Here is a 19,980-nt window from a genome sequence, read left to right as displayed (position 1 = left end):
CTGCCTGCAGGCACCACCCCCGCAGCTCCCATTGGCCGCCTTTCCCAGCCAATGGGAGCTGCAGAACCAGGGCTTGGGACAGAGCTGAGGCAGCACATGGACCTAGGAGCTGGGGTCGCCACTTCCCAGGAGCTGGGTAGGGACCCCCCCCCCCCCCCCCGAGCACCTGCCACTCTTCCCTGAGCTGCGCTGCCCATGGTGCCCTCCCCAGGCCATGCGAGCACCCGCCGCACTTCCCTGAGCTGCGCTGCCCACAGTGCCCCCCCAGGCCATGCGAGCACCCACTGCGCCCCTGTGCCACACCTGCCACCCCGTCAAGTTTTAGTTGGGTATATAGTAAAAGTAATGGACAGGTCACGGGCCATTTATTTTTGTTTACTGCCCATGACCTGTCCATGACTTTTACTAAAAATACCCATGACTAAAATGTAGCCTTAGTTATAATTAAGAGGAATTACTTTTGTTTCTAATTCTGAGATTTCCAAAGGGCCTGTTATGCAGGATGCCATGATAATAGGTGGTGGTGGTGGTGGTGGTGGTGTGTGTGTGTGTGTGTGTGTGTGTGTGTAAAAGAAGTTTTTTGTTTGTGGGGACTGTGATGGCTCAGCTACAAGGAGACCTCCCCATCAAACTTCATTGATTTATTACAGTTACCTTCGCTGGAGAGTTTAGTAACTATTTTACCCAACAAAGTGTCCTACAAAGCTAATCTGAACAATAGTAATGGTAAATCTGGGAACTAAATTCAATTAATGAACTTTGCTCTAGAGGGATTTTAATCCTCCGTTAAGTGAAAAACTGAAGGCTGTCTTCACTGTAGGGTTACTACTGATACCACTGCAGTAATAACAGTGATATTATAGCCATTATTTTATCAGAGGCAGAAAGGAAGGTGGGATTCTGGCTTGTATTTTTATTAGACCCCTAATTGGCTTGAAAAACTTTGACTATCAATACAATTGAAATGTTTTGATATTTCTGTACCTTCTCATTATTCAGGCGTGATGTTAAAAACACTTGTAAGCTAGGAGAGTTTTGAAATGAAAAGTACCATGTGAAATTCATCCCCTTAATTCAAGAGTGTCGTTTAAATATGGGAACTCTTCATTATTAATAAAGAGATGCTGTTATTTCTCAACTTTATCTTTATTCAGGATTTGACATTTAAGGAACATTTAAGCACCATTCTAATAATTAGCTTCACAGACATCGTTGGATGTTGCCCAGGACTGTTAATTAGCCACTGCAAAAAAATATTGATAGAAACCCAATTTAGGCTGTATTTTAGTCCAGTTTTTATTTCTTGTTCAAAAAGGGGCAATTGTCAGTTACCTAATTCAATATTAAATGGCTTTACAACAATCCAGTGATGTGAATTCCTGACAGTGAGAGAGTTTCTAATTCTCCCAAAAATGTCAGACTACAAGGGTGGCTTCACGACATCAGGGTACTAATATCATGAATAATCAGATACATGGATACATAGTCTTGCTCGCCTGACCAGCATGAAAACTTCAGTAAGACTTTCTGTGTAGGTTTTATTCCATGCTCATTAACTTCCCACCTGAGAAGAGCAAACAGAAACTTTTTATTTTCTGAATCTAACTGCAGGTGGGGTGGAATCTAGATCTATTGGCATGGCTCAACTGCAGTTAATTGGAGCGGTATCTCCACTAAAACTCTTCCATCTTTCAGAAACAAGGAAAGTCAGATTTTTCCCCTCTCCTAAAACAGACAACTTTAAGTTTAGAAGGTGATTAAGTAAATGGACAGTCTCTTTTCTTGTATGCGCTTTCCTAGATTCCAAAATGATGATGATCTGTACAAGCAGGACTCTCCGTCAGTTTTGTTCCCCTCTGCTAGCTTCATTCTAAAGCCTTTCCATGCCTTCTCTTGGCAGCTGTCCTTAGGGTGGCAGGTTCGTTACAGAAGAGCACAGAGGTCATGAAAGCCATGCAAAATCTAGTAAAAATCCCTGAAATTCAGGCAACGATGAGGGAATTGTCCAAAGAAATGATGAAGGTAAGTTCTGAAATATATTGTGTATTACAATAGCACCTAGACATTCAAAGTGAGATTGGGGTCCCATTGTTCAGCAGTGTGCAAACGCGTAGTAAAATGGTCCCTGCCTTGAAGAGCTTACAATATACACAGACAGGACATAGGTTCCAGAGTCTTCCTCTGCTGCTATTAAAGGTATTACTTTATACTCAAATTAAAAACACACTTTTAAATAATAATTTTCTTACTTTAGTACTTTAGATTACTAAAACTTTTTTCTTATCCATTTTACTGTGCTCATGTGATACGCGCTAGTGTAATTTTGTAATGTTTGGTTTCCAAGCCCTGCAGGGGGATTTTTCTTTAAAGAAAGTGTTCCCAGTGGAATTTATAGAAAAAGCTTCCAAAATTTTTAGCTGATTACAGAATATCACTTGGGCAAATATAGCTGTGTGTGACTGATTGGAGCATTAACATACAGGATGGCTTTTCAAAGGTTTCAGTGTTTCCTGTTGCAGTTGCATTTGATTAAATATAGGGCAATAAATTTGATATATTGCTCTAAAGTGTTAATAAGACAACACTGCAGTTTAATTCTTGGGTTATCCTACTCTTGATTGTCAATCTTTCTTTCCTCACAGTAAGTGTGCAATAACATGTCATTTTGTTGCAGTGAAAACATTCAAAGGGTCTGTGTTTTAAAAATAACCCACACGCTAAACCAGCTCCACTGCACGCTGACCTAATTACAGAACTATCAGGAAAGCACAAGGATGGTGTGTGTAGTAGATAGGCTGCTATTGGAAGCAAGGCTGAGTCCTTTGATGGGCGAGATAGCGGCACACATAATCTGGACTATTATGAAATTGAGGGAGCTGAATATACTTTCCTGAGAGTGCTGCGCGGCTGGCTGGCTGTAAGTCCCAGAAATGGGATCTGTTATCTTCCATTTCCCTATAGGCTGGTATCATAGAAGAAATGTTAGAGGATACTTTTGAAAATATGGAAGACCAAGAGGAAATGGAAGAGGAAGCAGAGCTGGAAATCGATAAAATCCTGTTTGAGATTACAGCTGGTGAGTACATGAGTCTGTGTTATGAGGACTAAGAACATGGTTCTGTTCCCAGTGGATTAAATGGCAAAACTCACTGATTCCTATTGCAGAATTAGACCCTCTGTATATACCTGGACTAAATGTCTGGGGGCCCAATTCTGCAAAGTGTTGAATGCCCTTAGCTTTAGTGGCAGCAGGGAGTTCTCAGTACTTCACAAGATGGGGCCCTCAGAGATGGAACACTGAGGCAGGAAAGAACTGGCTAGGGTGGGTCCAAAAAGTATAAATAGGAGGAATGCACAGAACTCAATAGACACAGGGTCAGGTTATCACCTTATTTTAAAAAGCCACTTTCCTTTGGTACTAGTAACCCCTTAAACCAGAATTTAAATAAATTCATGCTTGCTGCAGTTTAGTTACTTTGTGTTTCTCTCAACTTGTACAGTAACAATAGCGGAGACTGCATTGCTTTAGATTCTGATCTAGTCAGAGTCACAGGCTGCTACACTGTTTGGGCTAAACACACTTTAGTTTAACTATTTCCCCCTATTTTCCAATTTTTGAAAAAATCTCTGTTGGGTCTCACGCAGCTTAAATAACACCAAAACAATTGGCCCTGAACCACTTGACTGTGTCTCTTTTTAAGTAAAATCCAGGCTGAATAATTGGAAAATCTCCTTTATTAAATGAGACAACTTGTAAAAGTGCTTTGAATATAAAATATTAATTCAGAAGTCTCTGACTGTAGACTATTATCTGAAGGGCTACAGGGAAGCTGGAAGTCCCACAAGTCCCAGCCTCCTTAGTGGCTAGTCCTATGGGTGAATTAGGTTCCCTGCCCCATGCTTTGCCGTGTCTCCTTGTGCCCAGTTCCCAAACCCCTTTTTCTTTTCTTTTCTTTTTTTTGGTCCCCCTTTCCCTACCTCACATTTCTTTTCCTTTTTAAAAATACTCTTTAACCCTCTGCTCACTTGCCAAAAGATGTGTAATGCTCTGCAGCATTTGGGTTTATGGATTGGGCCATAGATGCTGTCACGGCTGAGTACCATGGGAACAGAAGTGAAGTTGCCCTGTAACAAGGAGCTCTTCCCATTCACAACTGTTAAGAGCCTCAGAAGAATAAAGCAGGAAGGCGAGCTACTTTTAATCTGTTTTGCCTGTGGCCACAGGAGTGCAGGGAGCCAGGGTCGGGTTAGTGTCACAGCATGAGTCTCCCACTATCTTTCCCTAGGGCCCTTAGAATTAGAGTACAGTGCTCGTCTAGACACTTTAAAATGGGCAAGATACTGTATGGTACACACTAGGAAGAACTGATCATGAATTATTGCTTAGATAGCCTAATCACTTGTCTCTAAATTTCCAACATGCTGTCTCAACCGTACAGCAGTGGCTGACTTCTGTTACTTTTAAACCTCTAAAATGTGCAGCTACCTGAGAACTTCTCCATTTGTTAAATACAGATGACTGACTGATTAATGATGATTCTGGACATTATCTTGCTTGTTTTCAGGGGCATTGGGTAAAGCACCTAGCAAAGTTACAGATGCTCTTCCAGAAACTGAGCCCATAGGGGCTGTTGGTATAGCTGATGAAGAAGAGGAAGAGGATATTGAAGCAATGCAGTCACGGTTAGCTACGCTCCGTAGCTAGGTATTAAGTTCACATGTACAGCTTGTTTTTTTGTGGTTTGGTTTTTTTGCTCTGGGATGGTCTGTTCCTCCTGTAAAATGTAAAACTTTGTTTCTGAAAATACTTCCTGTAATATACATTTTTCCTGGGGCTTGTGTTCTATAAAGGTTATTTTTGCCAACCTTTCACAGATAATGTAGGCTATAGGGAAATAGTGGGTGTAATGTATTTTCAGATCTAAAACAATCTTTCCAAAAATATTCTTTGTAGCAAGGTAGGGTCTTCCTCTAACAAAGTACTTGTACTGGCTTAAGCTGCTACCAAAAAAACCCTTTACTATTTAAGTGTGTGTACATTTTTCTGAAACATTACGAATGGATTTTAATAAACTTCTTGTTTAACACTTGCTCCCCTTGGGTCTGTTTAGCTTGCATCTTAGTTTAAGAGTCTGTTCTAACCTTTGTGTGTATTCAAGCTGATAATGGTGAGGAAAGGGAAGTTTTGGTCAATGGTCAGTCTACGCTGAAGCATTTAGTTTATTTTCTTAAAGCTATTTCTACCACCCCCTTCCATCCAGAGATCAGGCATTTTACAAGTGCAGACTAACCCACCCAGCCTTCTTCAACAGGAGCTATTTTCCCCTCCAGTGCGCAAATGGGAAAACTGAGCTGTAAAGACTATTTGACCACAGCTATAACAGTCCTATGCTTTAGGCTGTAGCTGTTCAATTTTTAACAAATGTTACTGAAGCATGTTTTTCTGCTGTCCTGATAAAGGGTTTGCTAAAAAGGACTTTGGGTATTTCTTCAGAAGTAAGACTGGTGCTTGATAAAAGAAGGATGAAGCCTACTGCTGTTGAGAGCTCAAGAAACTAGTGAAGGAAGCTCTATTTTTAAGGAATTGGGTACTCAATACATTCATAGAATCATAGAAAATTAGGGTTGGAAGAGACTATCCCACAGTATTCTTGCCAGCAAGTTTTAAGAGTATGGATTGGATGAATGGACTATAAGGGGGATACAAAGCTGGCTAGATAGTTGAGCTCAACAGGTAGTGATCAATGGCTCGATGTCTAGTTGGCAGCCCGTATCAAGCAGAGTGCCCTAGGGGTTGGTCCTGGGGCTGGTTTTGTTCAACATCTTTATTAATAATCTGGATGATGGGATGGATTGCACCCTCAAAGTTTGGATGACACTAAGCTGGGGGCAGAGGGTAGGAACAGGGTCTAGAGTGACCTTGTCAAATTGGGCCAGAAGAAATCTGCATTTGTCCTTGTTGAACCCCAGAGTCCTGCACTTAGGAGGGAAGAATCCCAGGCACTGCTACAGGCCAGGGACCGACTGGCTAAGTGGCAGTTCTACAGAAAAGGACCTGGGAATTACAGTGGACAAGAAGCTGGATATGAGTCTAATGTGCCCTTGTTGCCAAGAAGGCTAACAGCATTTTGGGCTGCATTAGTAGGAGCATTGCCAGCAGATTGAGGGGAAGTGATTATTCCCCTCTATTTGGCACTGGTGAGGCCACATCTGGACTTATTGCATCCAGTTTTGGGCTTCCACTACAGAAAGATGAGGACAAATTGCAGAGTCCAATGAAAATGATTAGGGGGCTGGGGAGCTGGGATTGTTTAGTCTGCAGAAGAGAAGAGTGAGGGGGTAGCCTTCAACTACCTGAAAAGGGGTTCCAAAGAGGATGGCTCTAGGCTGTTCAGGGCAGCAGATGACAGAATGAGTAATGGTGTCAAGTTGCAGTGGGGGAGGTTTAGATTGGATATTAGGAAAAACTTTTTCACTAGGAGGGTGGTGAAGCACTGGAAGGGGTTACCTAGAGAGGTGGTGGAATCTCCTTCCTTTGAAGTTTTTAAGGTCAGGCTTGACAAAGCCCTGGCTGGGATGATTTAGTAGGGGATTGGTCCTGCTTTGAGCAGGGGGTTGAACTAGGTGACCTCCTGAGGTCCCTTCCAACCCTGATATTTTATGATTAGGCTACTCTTGCTGGTGCTGACTGTCCTGCGCCTCTTCCAGTGGCATCTCAAGAGCACTGGCTATTCTCCCTAGGTGTTCTTAAAACTGATAATCACTTGGCTAGGAGGAAGGTGTCTTGACACAACTGCATCTGGAGACAAAGTGAATCTCTCCAGCTGCACTGGTACTGTTACCTGGAGTTCTGTCAATCCAAAACTTTTGGTAACACTTACTCTGAGGTAGTGTCAGGAAATAAATTAAGGGAGACACAGCCATCTGACTGATAGATGGCTGGCACAAACAGGGCAACACAGGAGTGCTTTCACTTAAAGCTAAACTTTGTCTCAAGCACTTACATATGTCTGCAACAGGTTAGTAAAACACCCCCAACCCTTGATAATTACCAAAGCTGAGTAACTTTCAAGGGGCACAGCGACAGGCTTCCATTGGCCAAACTTCCATCTGCCCACAGGGACCCTAATATGTGTTCAGGGGAGCATCCCTGCAGAACCCCTCCTGAAGAGTCCCACTACCTCAACCTTTTTCATACATTAATACAATGACATGTCACATTAAAAAAAAAAACTTGCTAAGCAAGCAACTCTTAAAGGTCAAGCAAGAGGTTTCCTTATGGTCATCAATTAACTCTTTCAGCATGTGCATGCCTTGAGGCCCTGACAAACATACCCTCAGGAATGTTATAGACAAGCTTCTGTTTTTTCTAAAATACATATATTGGCAATTTCAACATTATCAGGAAGGATGTGGGGTCAAGCTGCCCTTTCTGTGGCACCCAAAACCCCCTCCCCTCCTGCCTTGGTTAAGCTAAGGCTGCTGCATGGCCAATTTACAGCCTGCTGAACTGGCTACTGTCAGTAATAAGCAATAGTGGTTTCAGGCACTTCATTGGTTTGCCAAAGTCTCCCCATACAGAGCTGGGCTGATTGGTGCATTGTCTAACTACTTCCAAATGTCTACTGGATGAAGAGTAGGGCAGTGAAACAGGGGTTCTCCTGAGCCAAAGGAGACTGTTCTGAAGGCAAATACTGGGGCCATGAACTCCAATATGGTCAACCCAGTTGACCCAGCACAAGTACAAAAACAGAAGGAGCTGGATACCAGCTTCTTGGGTAAGGCAAAGGAGGAAATTGCCACGGAGGCCTTGCAACCCTCTGGTAGTTGTATTTCTGAAATGAAAGAGGTGGACTGCTGAACATCCAGGTCCTCGGATTCAGGAGTTAGTCTTGTGTGAATGACCGGCCAATGGAGCAGGATGCATTGAGAGGTATGGCCAGCAGGAGGTAGATGCAATGCAGGAGATGGAGCCCTCTGCAGAGGTGAGTGCACTGGAACATAAGGAAACCTCACTCCTTTCAGGGCAAACAGTTCATGAGGGCTGGGGGCACTTCCAATTTTCCCCAGAGTCAATGGTATCCAGTCTATTGACAGGACCAGAACCAGTAAAAGCACCTGTCTCAGGACTGACAAATCATGGGAATCTGGCAGAGCCAAGGCAGGATTTGGTGCAATAATCACCAGATCTGGCAAGTGGTGTAGCCTATCACTCCTTTGCATCTTGGAGTGCATAGCAACTCTGTGGCTGGAACTAGTGGACAGTGCAGTATCTCTCTTGGATTGAGACTTACGGCCATGCTTATGCACATGCTTCCATGGCTCATGGCTTGCCCTGATGTGAGGTTCATGGATCTGGATGGAAGCTCCATGCTAGGGGAAGTGCTCAGGCCAATGCACAGGGGGGGTTCATCCTATCCAGGATCTGACTTTGGCCTTCCCCTGTATGAGCAGAGAAGGAGAGACAGATACTGCACCAAGAGGTGATGTGGGCTTCCCCCAAAACAGTACGAACAGTGTTGGTGTTAGTCATTGATAGAAAGTGAACAAGGGTAGAAAGCACAAACTTTGAATCCTGGCATCTTTGGAATAACCCACTACCCTGACATGAGAGTTCAGCAGGGGAAAGATTGGTTGGCAGGTAACACTGTTGAGGTGGAGTCACCAATCCTTAATAAAAAAAACTAGGAGTTACTAAAGTACAAAAAAAAATAAAACCCAATAAAATCCTATGAACCATGAGGCAATACAAGGGCTCACATGTGGACCACTGAGCAATACTACTTTGAAAGAGCTCTAGACATGCATCCTAACCCTCAGAGGAATACAATAGGGACCACCACTCAAAGAACATTAGCTACACTACACCCCACCCACCCACCCACCCGGTTTGCTGCTCTTGATCTTCAGGATGCTTATTTTTGTGTGGCAATTGTCCTGAGCTACAGGAAGTTTCAGATTCATAGGGGCAGATCAGCATTATCAATATATAGTTCTCATCTTTGGGCTGCTTACTAACTGCATGACACAATAGTGGCAGCCTCTCTCAAAGAGGTTGGGAATTCACATCTTCCCATATTTAAACAATTGGCTAGTTGCCAGGTAAGTCCAAAAAATTGCTCCTTCCATGTCCACTTTGTTCAATCTCATTGGCTGCAGCTGATTGAGCAAGGCAAAGTTATTAGCTCCAAACACAAAATCAAATCTATTATAGCTCTACAAGACTAAGTTTGAATTTGTCTTTAGCTACCTGTGCAATTCTTTGGTACTCAGTCAGACCAAATTTATCCATGTTTCCATTTTCTGTAGAATTTGTTTTTGATTTTCCAGTCATTAAAAAGTTCATGATGGAGTCACAGTGGCCTCTTACTGTTCTTCCTATCTTTCCTTTTCAGGAGGCTAGTTTACTGTTGTGTCCAACATTATCTCTAAGAAACTGACAGTTCTCCTGCACTCCTTTTTCATTAAGGTCACATGGCAAGAAAAAAAATCTACCAGTTCGAGTTTGTTAAAATCATCCTTTATAAAGTCCATTTTCTTAGTCTACTGAAAGGAAGGAGTAAGAGCAACACACTCAGGAGATCCGTCATTTCATGATCACCTCAATGCATACAGTGCAGGTGCATCAAGACTGACAAGCACTTAACATTTTTTCTTCAAGAGCTGTACATGTAGTTCATATTCCAAAGAGTTTACAATCGGAGATCAAAACAGGTAGGGAAAAGGGATCCAGTATAGAGACAGATCAGCGTGACAATAGGTATTAGTGCCATATTTTTTTCTACCACCAAAAAAACCTGTTGGCATAAGATGCAGGGTTAAAGGAGGAAAGGGGAAGGAATTATTGGACAAAGTAGTGAGAACCTTAGTGGAGAAGCATTATGAACAGTGAGGCTGAGTAGCTGAAGGGTTGCCTGGAAGAAGAGGGATCAAGCAATTGGTAGTAAGGGCCCAAAGCCTGAGCTCCAGCCCAAGCCCAGAAGTCTACACAGCAATGAACCAGCCCTGCAGCCTGGGCCCTCATGAGGCTACCTGCTCTTTTAAATATAGCCTTGAAAACCACTTTGACATGATCTAGAGTGGGATAGATAATTCACATCTCATTCTATTGCAGAGACTACAGTAATAGTATTGGAATAAGAACTTAAGAGTAGTTAAATCAAACTTCAGTTAACCAAGTTTGTAAAAGTTCTATTAAATGCAATTTAATTTCCAGTTACCTAGGCTTTTAGTTCAGACTTCTTTAAGCACAAGGTAGAAGTTTCTACCCTGAAACACCTTGCTTTTGTATATACCTTTTTTGTTTTTAACTTAATAGCATTGTATCAGGGTAGTCAGTTTAGAGGGTCAACAGAAGAGGTTGGAAAAGGAACACACTCTTAAAACAGAAATAATAATATTCACTATTAGACCCTAGAGTTAAAGAGTACAAATACCAGTTTAAGCTGGAAATCAAAGTTTCAAAACAGGAATTTTTTAATGAAAAATGCCCTTTTCATTTAACATTTAGAAATGTAAACACATTTAACTGAAGATGGTTAATCCCCATCCTTGTCAATATACACTAGTTTTAATACTTTTTTGATGCTAGTTCTGTGTTAATGTAAAAACTTAAGAACTGCACTCTCAGTACACTTACTGTTGGCTATTAAATCAAATCTTCGTACTTCCTCCTGTCCCCTCCCCCCAAAAGCAAATTACAAAAAAGTTGATGACCTTTGCATCATGTCTTGATTAACATTTTTCAAATGGATAATTTGGAAATTTCCAGTGTACATATTTTCCAGAGTAAGGTTTACAGGATGTATCTTTGTACAGGTTGGAGAGTTTCTCCTTATAAAATTCTATTGCAAATGAGCATTCACAGTATGTCAGAGTCTGTTAATGTTAATATTACTACATATACATCTCAGGTTTGTAAACATTAGACAAATACATAGAACAAAGTACCATGATACTCTGGTACTGCTGAAAGGAAGATGAGGTAACATTAATTAATCTCAGCATCCACAGGAGGTCCCGATGGAATAGTTTAAACTGCTGCCAATATTTTTCAGTTTCACAGTTCATGGTTAAGGCTTTCCACCTGATGATTTGCTAAAGCTGGATTCATTAGCTCTCAATATCCCAACTGCATCTTTAACAGCATGGTATATGACATTCTTCACCTAGAAGGAAAACAAGAATTTAACCACTTTAAAGAGGCAAAGCTAAAGCACTTATCTAGTCAGTCTCGAAGATTTTACATTTAGCCTCTTGTAGAGTGAAAAAGTTTTGACTTTGACTTTTTCCAAAATAAGCAACATCCATGAACTCCAACCATGTTTAAGGCTGTACATTCAAGTTTCAACAATTAACTGAAGGTTGGTGTAGCCTGAATAAAGTCCATTCTGCTTACTTCTGTATGTGGCTATGTATTGGTGTGTGCAATTAGGTGAGGTATGGCATCAGGTATAAGTGGCTACTTGAGATATTTTCCTAAGTATCAAACAATGACTGGATGATTCATGTTAATAACTGTTCTATATTTTGGCTCACCTAGTTACGTATGGTACTGAACTGAATCTGCACATGAACCCAATGGTGTATTGTAGGTATGGCCAGAGTTAAGGCTGCATAGTACTTGTTCAGCATGAGGATGGAGATATACAGGACATGGATGGTGGAGGGGGAACAGTTGAGACTGAGATGGCAATTGATGAAAGGAATGTAGTTGCGGTTGAATCTATTAATGCTGTATGTCCTCTTCCAGAGCAGCCCCCAGGTCTCTCCCCTGACAGTTTCATTGGCTAATCTCAGTGCGACTCCATTAGGTTATTTCAAACTAGAGAAATAACTGTCATTTTTAAAAGTTCAAGACTGGCTTATGATCATATCACAAAATATGAGTTTGGTGAGAGAAGTTTGGAATTAGGGGAGACTATAGTTCTTCAGCTCCATGAAACCAAAGAAATGAGGAAGACAGGGCAAAATTTTAAAAAGCTTCCTCCACAAAACTTATACAGAAAATTCAATTTCTTCAGAAGTAATTGAAGTGTTATTCTTCAGAATTTGATTTAAAAAATTAAAACCATTCTGTTAACATGCATTAAGTCAGGGGTGGGCAAACTTTTGCCCCTAAGCATAGGAGCCAGATGGGGGACATGCCGCTGCTTCCGGGAGCCGTGTGGAGCAAGGCAAGCCCCGACCCCACTCTCCGGCTGGAGCTTGAGGGCTGGATTAAAATGTCTGGAGGGCCGGATGCGGCCCCCGGGCCATAGTTTGCCCACCCCTGCATTAAGTGCAACTCAACATAACATTAATATGCAGTTGCTATTAAACCCAACATATGTACTTTAAATTTTTTTTTTTTTTAATATAAAACTAAAAATTGATAAATTACCTGCAGTTTATCTTCATGGTTCGTATGTGTATGCGACAGATATCTGAATTCCTGAGTGAGCCAAAAGCAATGTTTGACATGCTCCGGAGAAACAAAATCTTCTGCTACTTTAATACAACTGTATAAGTTATGAACCTGAGGAGAGAACAAAGATATCAGTCACATATCTAGAAGTCTAAAATTATCAAGTCAATAATAGTGTCATTGGTTCTTGCCTGATGCGGTGCTCCTGCTGGAATGAAAACTACATCTCCTAGAAACTGCACGATAGCCCAGCCTTGAACTCCATATTCTTGATGAAGACGTTTCCTTAAAGATCTGTCCAAGTACCAACTCTGATCATGAATTGGATCATGATCGATGGGGTTCTCTTGACCTTGTTCTTCTGAGACCTGAACAAATAGTCACAATACGATAGTGACTATCCAAAAAGATGTCAAATACTGTATCAATGTGCACTTCTTGTATTTGACAGACAAAGTCAGACCATTAAGTAGTTGACCTGTGTATGTGTGTTCAATTACAGTACTAGCTATAAAAACAAGGAGTTCGGTGGTACCTTAGACTAACAGATTGGGGCATAAGCTTTTGGGCATACGTTTTTTACCCACAAAAGCTTATGCCCAAATAAATCTGTTAGTCCTTGTTGTTTTTGTGGATACAGATTAACACAGCTACCCCCTGATACTTGAGTACTAGCTATAAACACTAATGAAAATGGAAGTTTCATCCTCCAGTACTTTAAGAGCTCTAAAGGTTATTACGACAGTCTGTTTAATAATACAGAAGATTTGGTATTCTTATGGTGCTTTGAAAGCATTTGCTAATGATCTTCACTACACTTCTGTGACAAGGACAAGTATCTCATTTAGAGAGAGCCCTTCTGCGTCCTTCATGTGACTTGCCCAAGGCCATAGAGGGAACCAGTGTAGCAATGGGATTAGAGGTTTTGTTCTAGAAAATAAGATATGATATGTACTATAATCTACCTCTTTGGTCTTCTCATACAAATATTTAAGGTAGAGCTATGTACTGTTTTGTAAGGTCATCTGAAATGAAGTGGAAGTATTAACTTCCCATGTAGAAGCAGTGTACTTATTTGCCATTAACATCCCTTAAACCTAGCTGGCGTACCAGGCCTCTCTGATCCCTACGAATAAGCCTGTCAGAGATCCCCACATTCACATCTCTTATGAATAAGACAGTGTGTAGGTTTATCAGCAGTTTATTTCTCCAAGAGAACAGCTCAGAACCATCATCAGAATTTGGAAGTTTCACTCTTCCAAGGTCTTTTTCACCAAGACATACACTTTCCAATCATTTGGCTGACTCAACCACCTCCCTTTTAAAAGCTTTGCATCTGGTTTACTTTTGTTCCCATTACCAAACAGGACTACACCTGGAATTGAGCCCACTAATTAAGCCGTCTTGCAAGACCTACACAAAGTCCTGATAGGCAGAAACAAAGCTCTTCAGTCTGCATAATTTAATTATCCCTTCCAGTGTTAATACCTCACCCACCCCATGTCTTTTTTGTTGGTGAGAGATAAGCTTTCGAGCTTACACAATGCTCTTCTTCAGCTATGGGAAACGCAGAGCAGGTCTACACTACAAACTTGCAGTTGTGCCGCTATAGCTTCTGGTGAAGATGCTCTAAGTGCTCTCCTGTCGGCTCAACTCCACCTCCACAAGAGGCGATAGCTATGTCGGTGGGAGAAGCTCTCCCACCAACATAGCACTTTCGACATGTGGGGTTAAGGTCTGTATAACTACATCGCTCAGGGATGTGGATTTTTCACACCCTTGAGCAACGTAGTTATGCCAAAATAAGTGTGTAGTGTAGACCTGGCCTCACCCAGTGTTGAAGCTTAATACAAGGCAGAACAGATTGTTTAATGTAAGTAGTTAACATATTTCAAGGGACAATTCAAGGTGAAGTGGCACGTTAACATCTCTCCAGTCATAGGGAGAAACAGGGGGGTTGTTAGTGGGTTATAGATTGTTGTAAGCAGCCATAAATCCAGTCGATTTTTAGTGTCCAGCAAAGTTATGGCTTATCTTTTGCAAGTGTTGTGGGGGTTTGGATGAGGACTGATAAGTCACATATAGTGATCGCTTGGAGAGGGCGGGAGGAGTGTTCATCCACAAGTGAGAGGGTGTTTTTGTGTTTTGTTTTCCTGTGGGAGTTCATTCAAGAGCATAGTTACTGTCTGGTTTCACCCACTTAGTTGCTACTGGGACATTTAGTTCACTGGATGAGGTACACCCTGTGTTGGGATAGGCATGTGCAGGACCCATGGAGCTTGAAAGGTGGGTTGATCATTGTAGCAGTGGAGATGTGTGTGTAGGTTTTGCATCTGTTGTTCTGGCAGGGTCTGGGACTGACACAGCTACAAAATGCCCCTCCCTCCAGTTTTAATCCTTTACACATCAGCTAACAGCAGACTTAAAAGCTGACCAGTTTTTAAGATTCTTAAAGGTTATAATGTATTCAAGCCACACTGTAGTAGTCAGGAGGGTGGAGCCTGGCTACTGAAATTCTTGCCTAGAGTGTCAGTTTAATATCATATATCCATCCTCACACAATGCCATAAATTCAGGAGCCACTGAAAACATGGTTTAACAAAAACAAAACACACACACAAAACACTCAAATTTCCTTTATCTTACCTCCTGGGCTAGTTTCTACTCTCCCCTCTGACCCCACTGCTCATCTACCACCAGATTCTTCTAACTCATCACACAATCTGGCCATTCTTGGTGCAAGAGCCCCTGCAGCACATGCCACATGAAATGAACTTTAGATTAAGGCCAGAAAGGAAAATTGTGATCTAGTTTAACCTTCTGCATAACAGGCTATAGGACTTCCCTGAATCAATTACTGATTCAGCTGTGGTTGAACTACAGCATCTCTTTGGATATAATTCTAAGTCTTGATTTTAAAATTCCCAGTAATCAATAATCCACTATAACCCTCAGTTACGTTGTTCCAAAGGTTAATTACTAGATTTTGGAAAAATTCTGTTGAAGCAGTTTTTCATCAGAATTTGATGCTTTTAGCAAAATCCAGCTATTTTGAGGAGGAAAAAAAAAAGTTTGATTATGAAGTTTCACAGAACCTGCCTACATTCCTGCAAGCTCACCTGTCCTGCTCCCTGGCAACCTGCCTTATAGACACCAGGGTTCCCAGCAGGTTGGCTGCCTCAGAGCCAAGGCTCCATTCCCTCTTGCAGAAAATTTCCAAGTGTTTGTTTTGTGTTCCAAATTGAAACTAAACCAACATTTCAATTTCAAAATATCAAAAAATTCTCCATGAAAGGGAGTTCTCTGCCCAGTTCTATTAGTTACTCTCAGTTAAAATTTGCATTTCTTTTTAACCTTAGGTTTCAGAGTAACAGCCGTGTTAGTCTGTATTCGCAAAAAGAAAAGGAGTACTTGTGGCACCTTAGAGACTAACCAATTTATTTGAGCATGAGCTTTCGTGAGCTACAGCTCACTTCATCGGATGCATACTGTGGAAATTGCAGAATACATTATTATATACACAGACACCATGAAACAATACCTCCTCCCACCCCACTCTCCTGCTGGTAATAGCTTATCTAAAGTGATCATCAAGATGGGCCATCTCCAGCACAAATCCAGGTTTTCTCACCCTCCGTCCCCCCACAGACAAACTCACTCTCTTGCTGGCAATAGCCCATCGTGTGGTTTTTGGAGGGGGGTGAGAGAACCTGGATTCCTGCAGGAAATGGCCCACCTTGATTATCATACACATTGTGAAGAGAGTGGTCACTTTGGATGGGCTATTACCAGCAAGAGAGTGAGTTTGTCTGTGGGGGGATGGAGGGTGAGAAAACCTGGATTTGTGCTGGAAATGGCCCATCTTGATGATCACTTTAGATAAGCTATTACCAGCAGGAGAGTGGGGTGGGAGGAGGTATTGTTTCATGGTGTCTGTGTATATAATAATGTATTCTGCAGTTTCCACAGTATGCATCCGATGAAGTGAGCTGTAGCTCATGAAAGCTCATGCTCAAATAAATTGAGTAGTCTCTAAGGTGCCACAAGTACTCCTTTTCTTTTTTTAACCTTAGTTTTGTCTGGCTTCCACTTCCAGCCATTGGATCTTGTTAGAGTTTTGTTAGATTGAAGAGCTCTCTATCACCACATTTCTGTTCCCCATGTGTAAGTTTGTTTCTAAGCATAACGTTAACCTACCTTTTTAAGGAATTCCCGGATCTTCTCTGTATCTTTAGCAGCATAAATGTGCCATAGAGCTCCAGGTTTCTCTCGACTGTCTATAAAACGCTTAATTGTCAACTCATCAGAATCGCCATCTTGTATAGTTTTAAGCACTTCTGTTACAGAACAAAGAGTGAACGCATAATTAACTGAAGGGCTTTGCCTCTGAGTACACACGGCTGATCTCAATGAGCAAATGTTTTACCTTCTTCTTGATTGACCTGCCCTTTTGGTATGCCCACATAAACCATAACATTAGCTGCATCAGACACATCTAAATGGAGGTTTGTTGTGCCATACTTTCTATCGTCTGGTGTAATTAAACCTGGAAAATTTAAACATATGCAACATATTTATAAGCCAATAAAGAAAAATGCACTTTCAGAAGCAGTTGTATTTGAAAAGCAATGTTTACAATGTTTGTTAACATGATTACAGTATCAAACTGTTTTTCAGAGATACAGAATCCAAGGCCAGCCTCACTATCAACTTACAAATTGTAAAAAAATACATTTTCAAAATAGGCTTATGGCCTAACACACTGTTTGCCTTCATGCCTAACATGGCTAAAATGTACAGAAGCCATGCTCAAGACTTACTAGTACAGGGTTTCTATAGCCATGTAGCCCAGTATGAGTCTTAGAAACAATCCAGTTCCTATTAAGTATGGCGGCTATACTAACAACCCCCATAACGAAAAATTTGTCAAGCATGGCTCTGAAAGAACCATGTCTGAGAGCTGTTTTAAACACACGTAGAGGAAAGAAGGGCTCAGGGAGAGATTAAAAAGGGAGGCTATGGCTCAGAGGAAAAAAAAGAGTTCCAAAAAGATTGGGCAGAAGTAGTGGGCACACGTAGGACAAGCAAATATCCATGGAGAGGTGGAATAAAGTAACAAAGAGAACAGGCAGATGTGTCGTTAAAAGGACAGTGGAATGAATGCACAGAGGTTCTTGAGAACTAAGGATAAAAGTGACTACTTACATACAAACCAAGAGATCAACTGATGGATATTGACAGTAACTCATCTGAGCAATTCTAGTTCTTACAAAAGGGAACCAAGATCAAACACCTAATTTGGATTGACAGAACGACTAATCTGATTGTCTGTGATTACAGGTCTGTACTTAATTCTGAATTTAACATTTACTGGAATATATGGAAAGTATGAGCTACAACATTAACAGGATTACTTACCATATGCATTGTACATTTTAGGACCTAAATCTGGTCGAACAAAATAGTTGGGAAGTCTGGAGGCAAGGTTGAGTTTACCATCTCTTCTAGTGTACTCTGGCAATGGAATGTTATTCATCAGGTCATCAAACCTATGGTAATACAACTCCATTAATATTAGGCAACAATATAAAATATTTTAGGGACAGATTTATTAAAATTACTACAACCAACATTATTTTCTTTCCCAGCCAAGGGGTGTAATTCTTTCATCAATGCACTCATTAAATCTAAATGGGAAAACAGGAGAACAAACAGCTAGATAAGACATAGGAACGTAGTAGATATGTGAAGTTTCAGATATATTAGTAATTATACTAATGTACTCAACACTGAAGCCCCTAATATCAACTAATTGGCCAATTATCTCTATTGTCATTAAGTACAATATGCAAATTAGGCAAGGCATGGATTAAATTTGGCCCAGAGTTTAAACTTGGCAAAAATGTACACTTTGACAGAACCTAAAAACTAAGAGAAGTGTTATGGATTCTCTTTTTTGAAGTCTAAACTTTATCAATCAGCAGCAAAGGGTTAATTTAGATGCAAATACAACCCATTGTATATTCATGAGCATCTATAGCAAAGCTTATTTCTCAGACACTCAACCATGTTGAGCATCTCACAGAAACAGATGTAGTTTATGCATAAACGACAGTCACTGCTCAGAGTTGAATCAGGTGTTTCAGAGGCCAATAGCATTTGTGATTTCTGTGATGTCTTTGGTGCATCAACCATGCAAGGAATAGTTTTTTCAAAAGTTCATACCGAGATGGCATCATGTCTCGGAAGTCTTCTCCCGGAGGCCAGTCCTTAAGCTTCAACACCATTGGCTCCCCTCCTTCTGTTTTAAGGCGGCCTATGATTAAGAGTTCACAGGTATTAGTTTCTTGTAACTTGTACTTTTTATAATGGAAAACCCATCCAAAGGTATCTGGTCTCACACATTACAAGCACATTGTAGCCACAAACATTTATGCAAAACCAGGGCCCTGTTTTCTCCTATGACACTGTTGTCTGGAAAATTCCTTGACTTGTGTCCCAGAAAAAGCAGTTTCTTACAATAGCAACTGGTTCTTCCAGAAATTGGGTGTGTCCTCCCTATCCATCCAATCCCAGCTGCAATTTAATTTCAGGAATCTTCAGGAAATCAGTGGCTATTGTGTCCTCTCAGCAACCTCTCCCAGCATCAGACACTTTGAACAGAGGTTAGAAATGTACTGTCCAGCTCCCATTGCTTAAGTTTCTTCCCCCAAGTGCAACAGTTTTAAGAGAATCTAACTCTGCAGATGATGGGGAAGGTGGATAGATTCTGCATTTTCACATTAAGAACCACAACAACTATGGGAATTAAATGTTCTTTCTTTGACGTGGCCTCTGTTTCCACTTGTGGGAACCTAGCAAGCAGCACAATTCTTTTCTGATGAGTTCTAGTTTAATCAAGTAATGCACAACTGTCCTCGCAAAGCAACCCTCAGCTCTAGATGAGACAGAGACAGAGAGCCCTGCAGATTTTCATGATGGAGACATTATGTAGACAGACCACTGATGAAACCTGAATTCTAGTAGAGCAGGGGTGGGCAAACTACGGCCAGTGGGCTGCATCCGACCCTCGAGTTCCTGCTGGGGAGCAGGGTGTGGTCTGCACAGCTTCCAGAAACTGCGGCATATCCCCCCTCCGGCTCCTACGCAAAGGGGCAGCCAGGGGGCTCCTCTCCGCATGCTGCTCCCGTCCCAAGCGCCGCCCACACAGCTCCCATTGGCCAGGAACCGCAGCCAATGGGAGATGCAAGGGCAGCGCCTGCAGACGGGGCAGCGCACAGCAGAGCCGAGTGGCCATGCCTCGGTGTAGGAGGCAGAGGGGGAACATGCTGCTGCTTCCGAGAGCTGCTTGAGGTAAGCATCATCCGGAGCCTGCACCCGTGCCCCAAACCGCTGCCCCAGCCCAGAGCCCCCTCCCGCCCTCTGAACTCGTCTGTTCCAGCCCGGAGCACCCTCCTACACCCCCTACCCCAGAGTCTGCACCCTCCCCCCGCTGCCCTCCTCCCCACCCCCGCTGCCCCAGCCCAGAGCCCCCTTCCGCACCATGAACTCATTTCTGGCCCCACCCTGGAGCC

The 19,980-nt window shown here is 41.9% G+C and overlaps 2 protein-coding genes across 5 annotated transcripts in view; one reads left to right on the top strand and one right to left on the bottom strand.

The window, feature by feature from the left end:
* LOC141986865 (charged multivesicular body protein 3) overlaps nt 1-4,980 on the top strand; it is a 61,284-nt gene extending 56,304 nt beyond the window's left edge. The window contains exons 5-7 of one of the 3 annotated variants that reach the window (XM_074951889.1): nt 1,901-2,022; nt 2,962-3,076; nt 4,566-4,980. In XM_074951889.1, coding sequence (XP_074807990.1) covers nt 1,901-2,022; nt 2,962-3,076; nt 4,566-4,705 — 377 coding nt within the window. In that variant the 3' untranslated portion in view covers nt 4,706-4,980. The remainder of the gene's footprint in view (nt 1-1,900; nt 2,023-2,961; nt 3,077-4,565) is intronic. The other 2 variants (XM_074951887.1, XM_074951888.1) reach the window with 2 other exon arrangements.
* A 5,491-nt stretch (nt 4,981-10,471) lies between these two features.
* KDM3A (lysine demethylase 3A) overlaps nt 10,472-19,980 on the bottom strand; it is a 45,212-nt gene continuing 35,703 nt past the window's right edge. The window contains exons 20-26 of one of the 2 annotated variants that reach the window (XM_074951885.1): nt 18,632-18,722; nt 17,825-17,955; nt 16,833-16,952; nt 16,604-16,743; nt 12,598-12,774; nt 12,383-12,517; nt 10,472-11,168 (exon numbers count right to left, since the gene is read on the bottom strand). In XM_074951885.1, the coding sequence (XP_074807986.1) occupies nt 11,073-11,168; nt 12,383-12,517; nt 12,598-12,774; nt 16,604-16,743; nt 16,833-16,952; nt 17,825-17,955; nt 18,632-18,722 (890 nt within the window). In that variant the 3' untranslated portion in view covers nt 10,472-11,072. Of the gene's footprint in view, nt 11,169-12,382; nt 12,518-12,597; nt 12,775-15,052; nt 15,155-16,603; nt 16,744-16,832; nt 16,953-17,824; nt 17,956-18,631; nt 18,723-19,980 lie in introns of those variants that run through there. The other variant, XR_012639378.1, reaches the window with a different exon arrangement.

The sequence above is a fragment of the Natator depressus genome, chromosome 4 (assembly GCF_965152275.1).
Source record: "Natator depressus isolate rNatDep1 chromosome 4, rNatDep2.hap1, whole genome shotgun sequence".
Lineage (NCBI taxonomy): Eukaryota > Metazoa > Chordata > Testudines > Cheloniidae > Natator > Natator depressus.
Note: the sequence above shows the minus strand (reverse complement) of the source record. Positions and strands in the feature narration are given on the sequence as shown.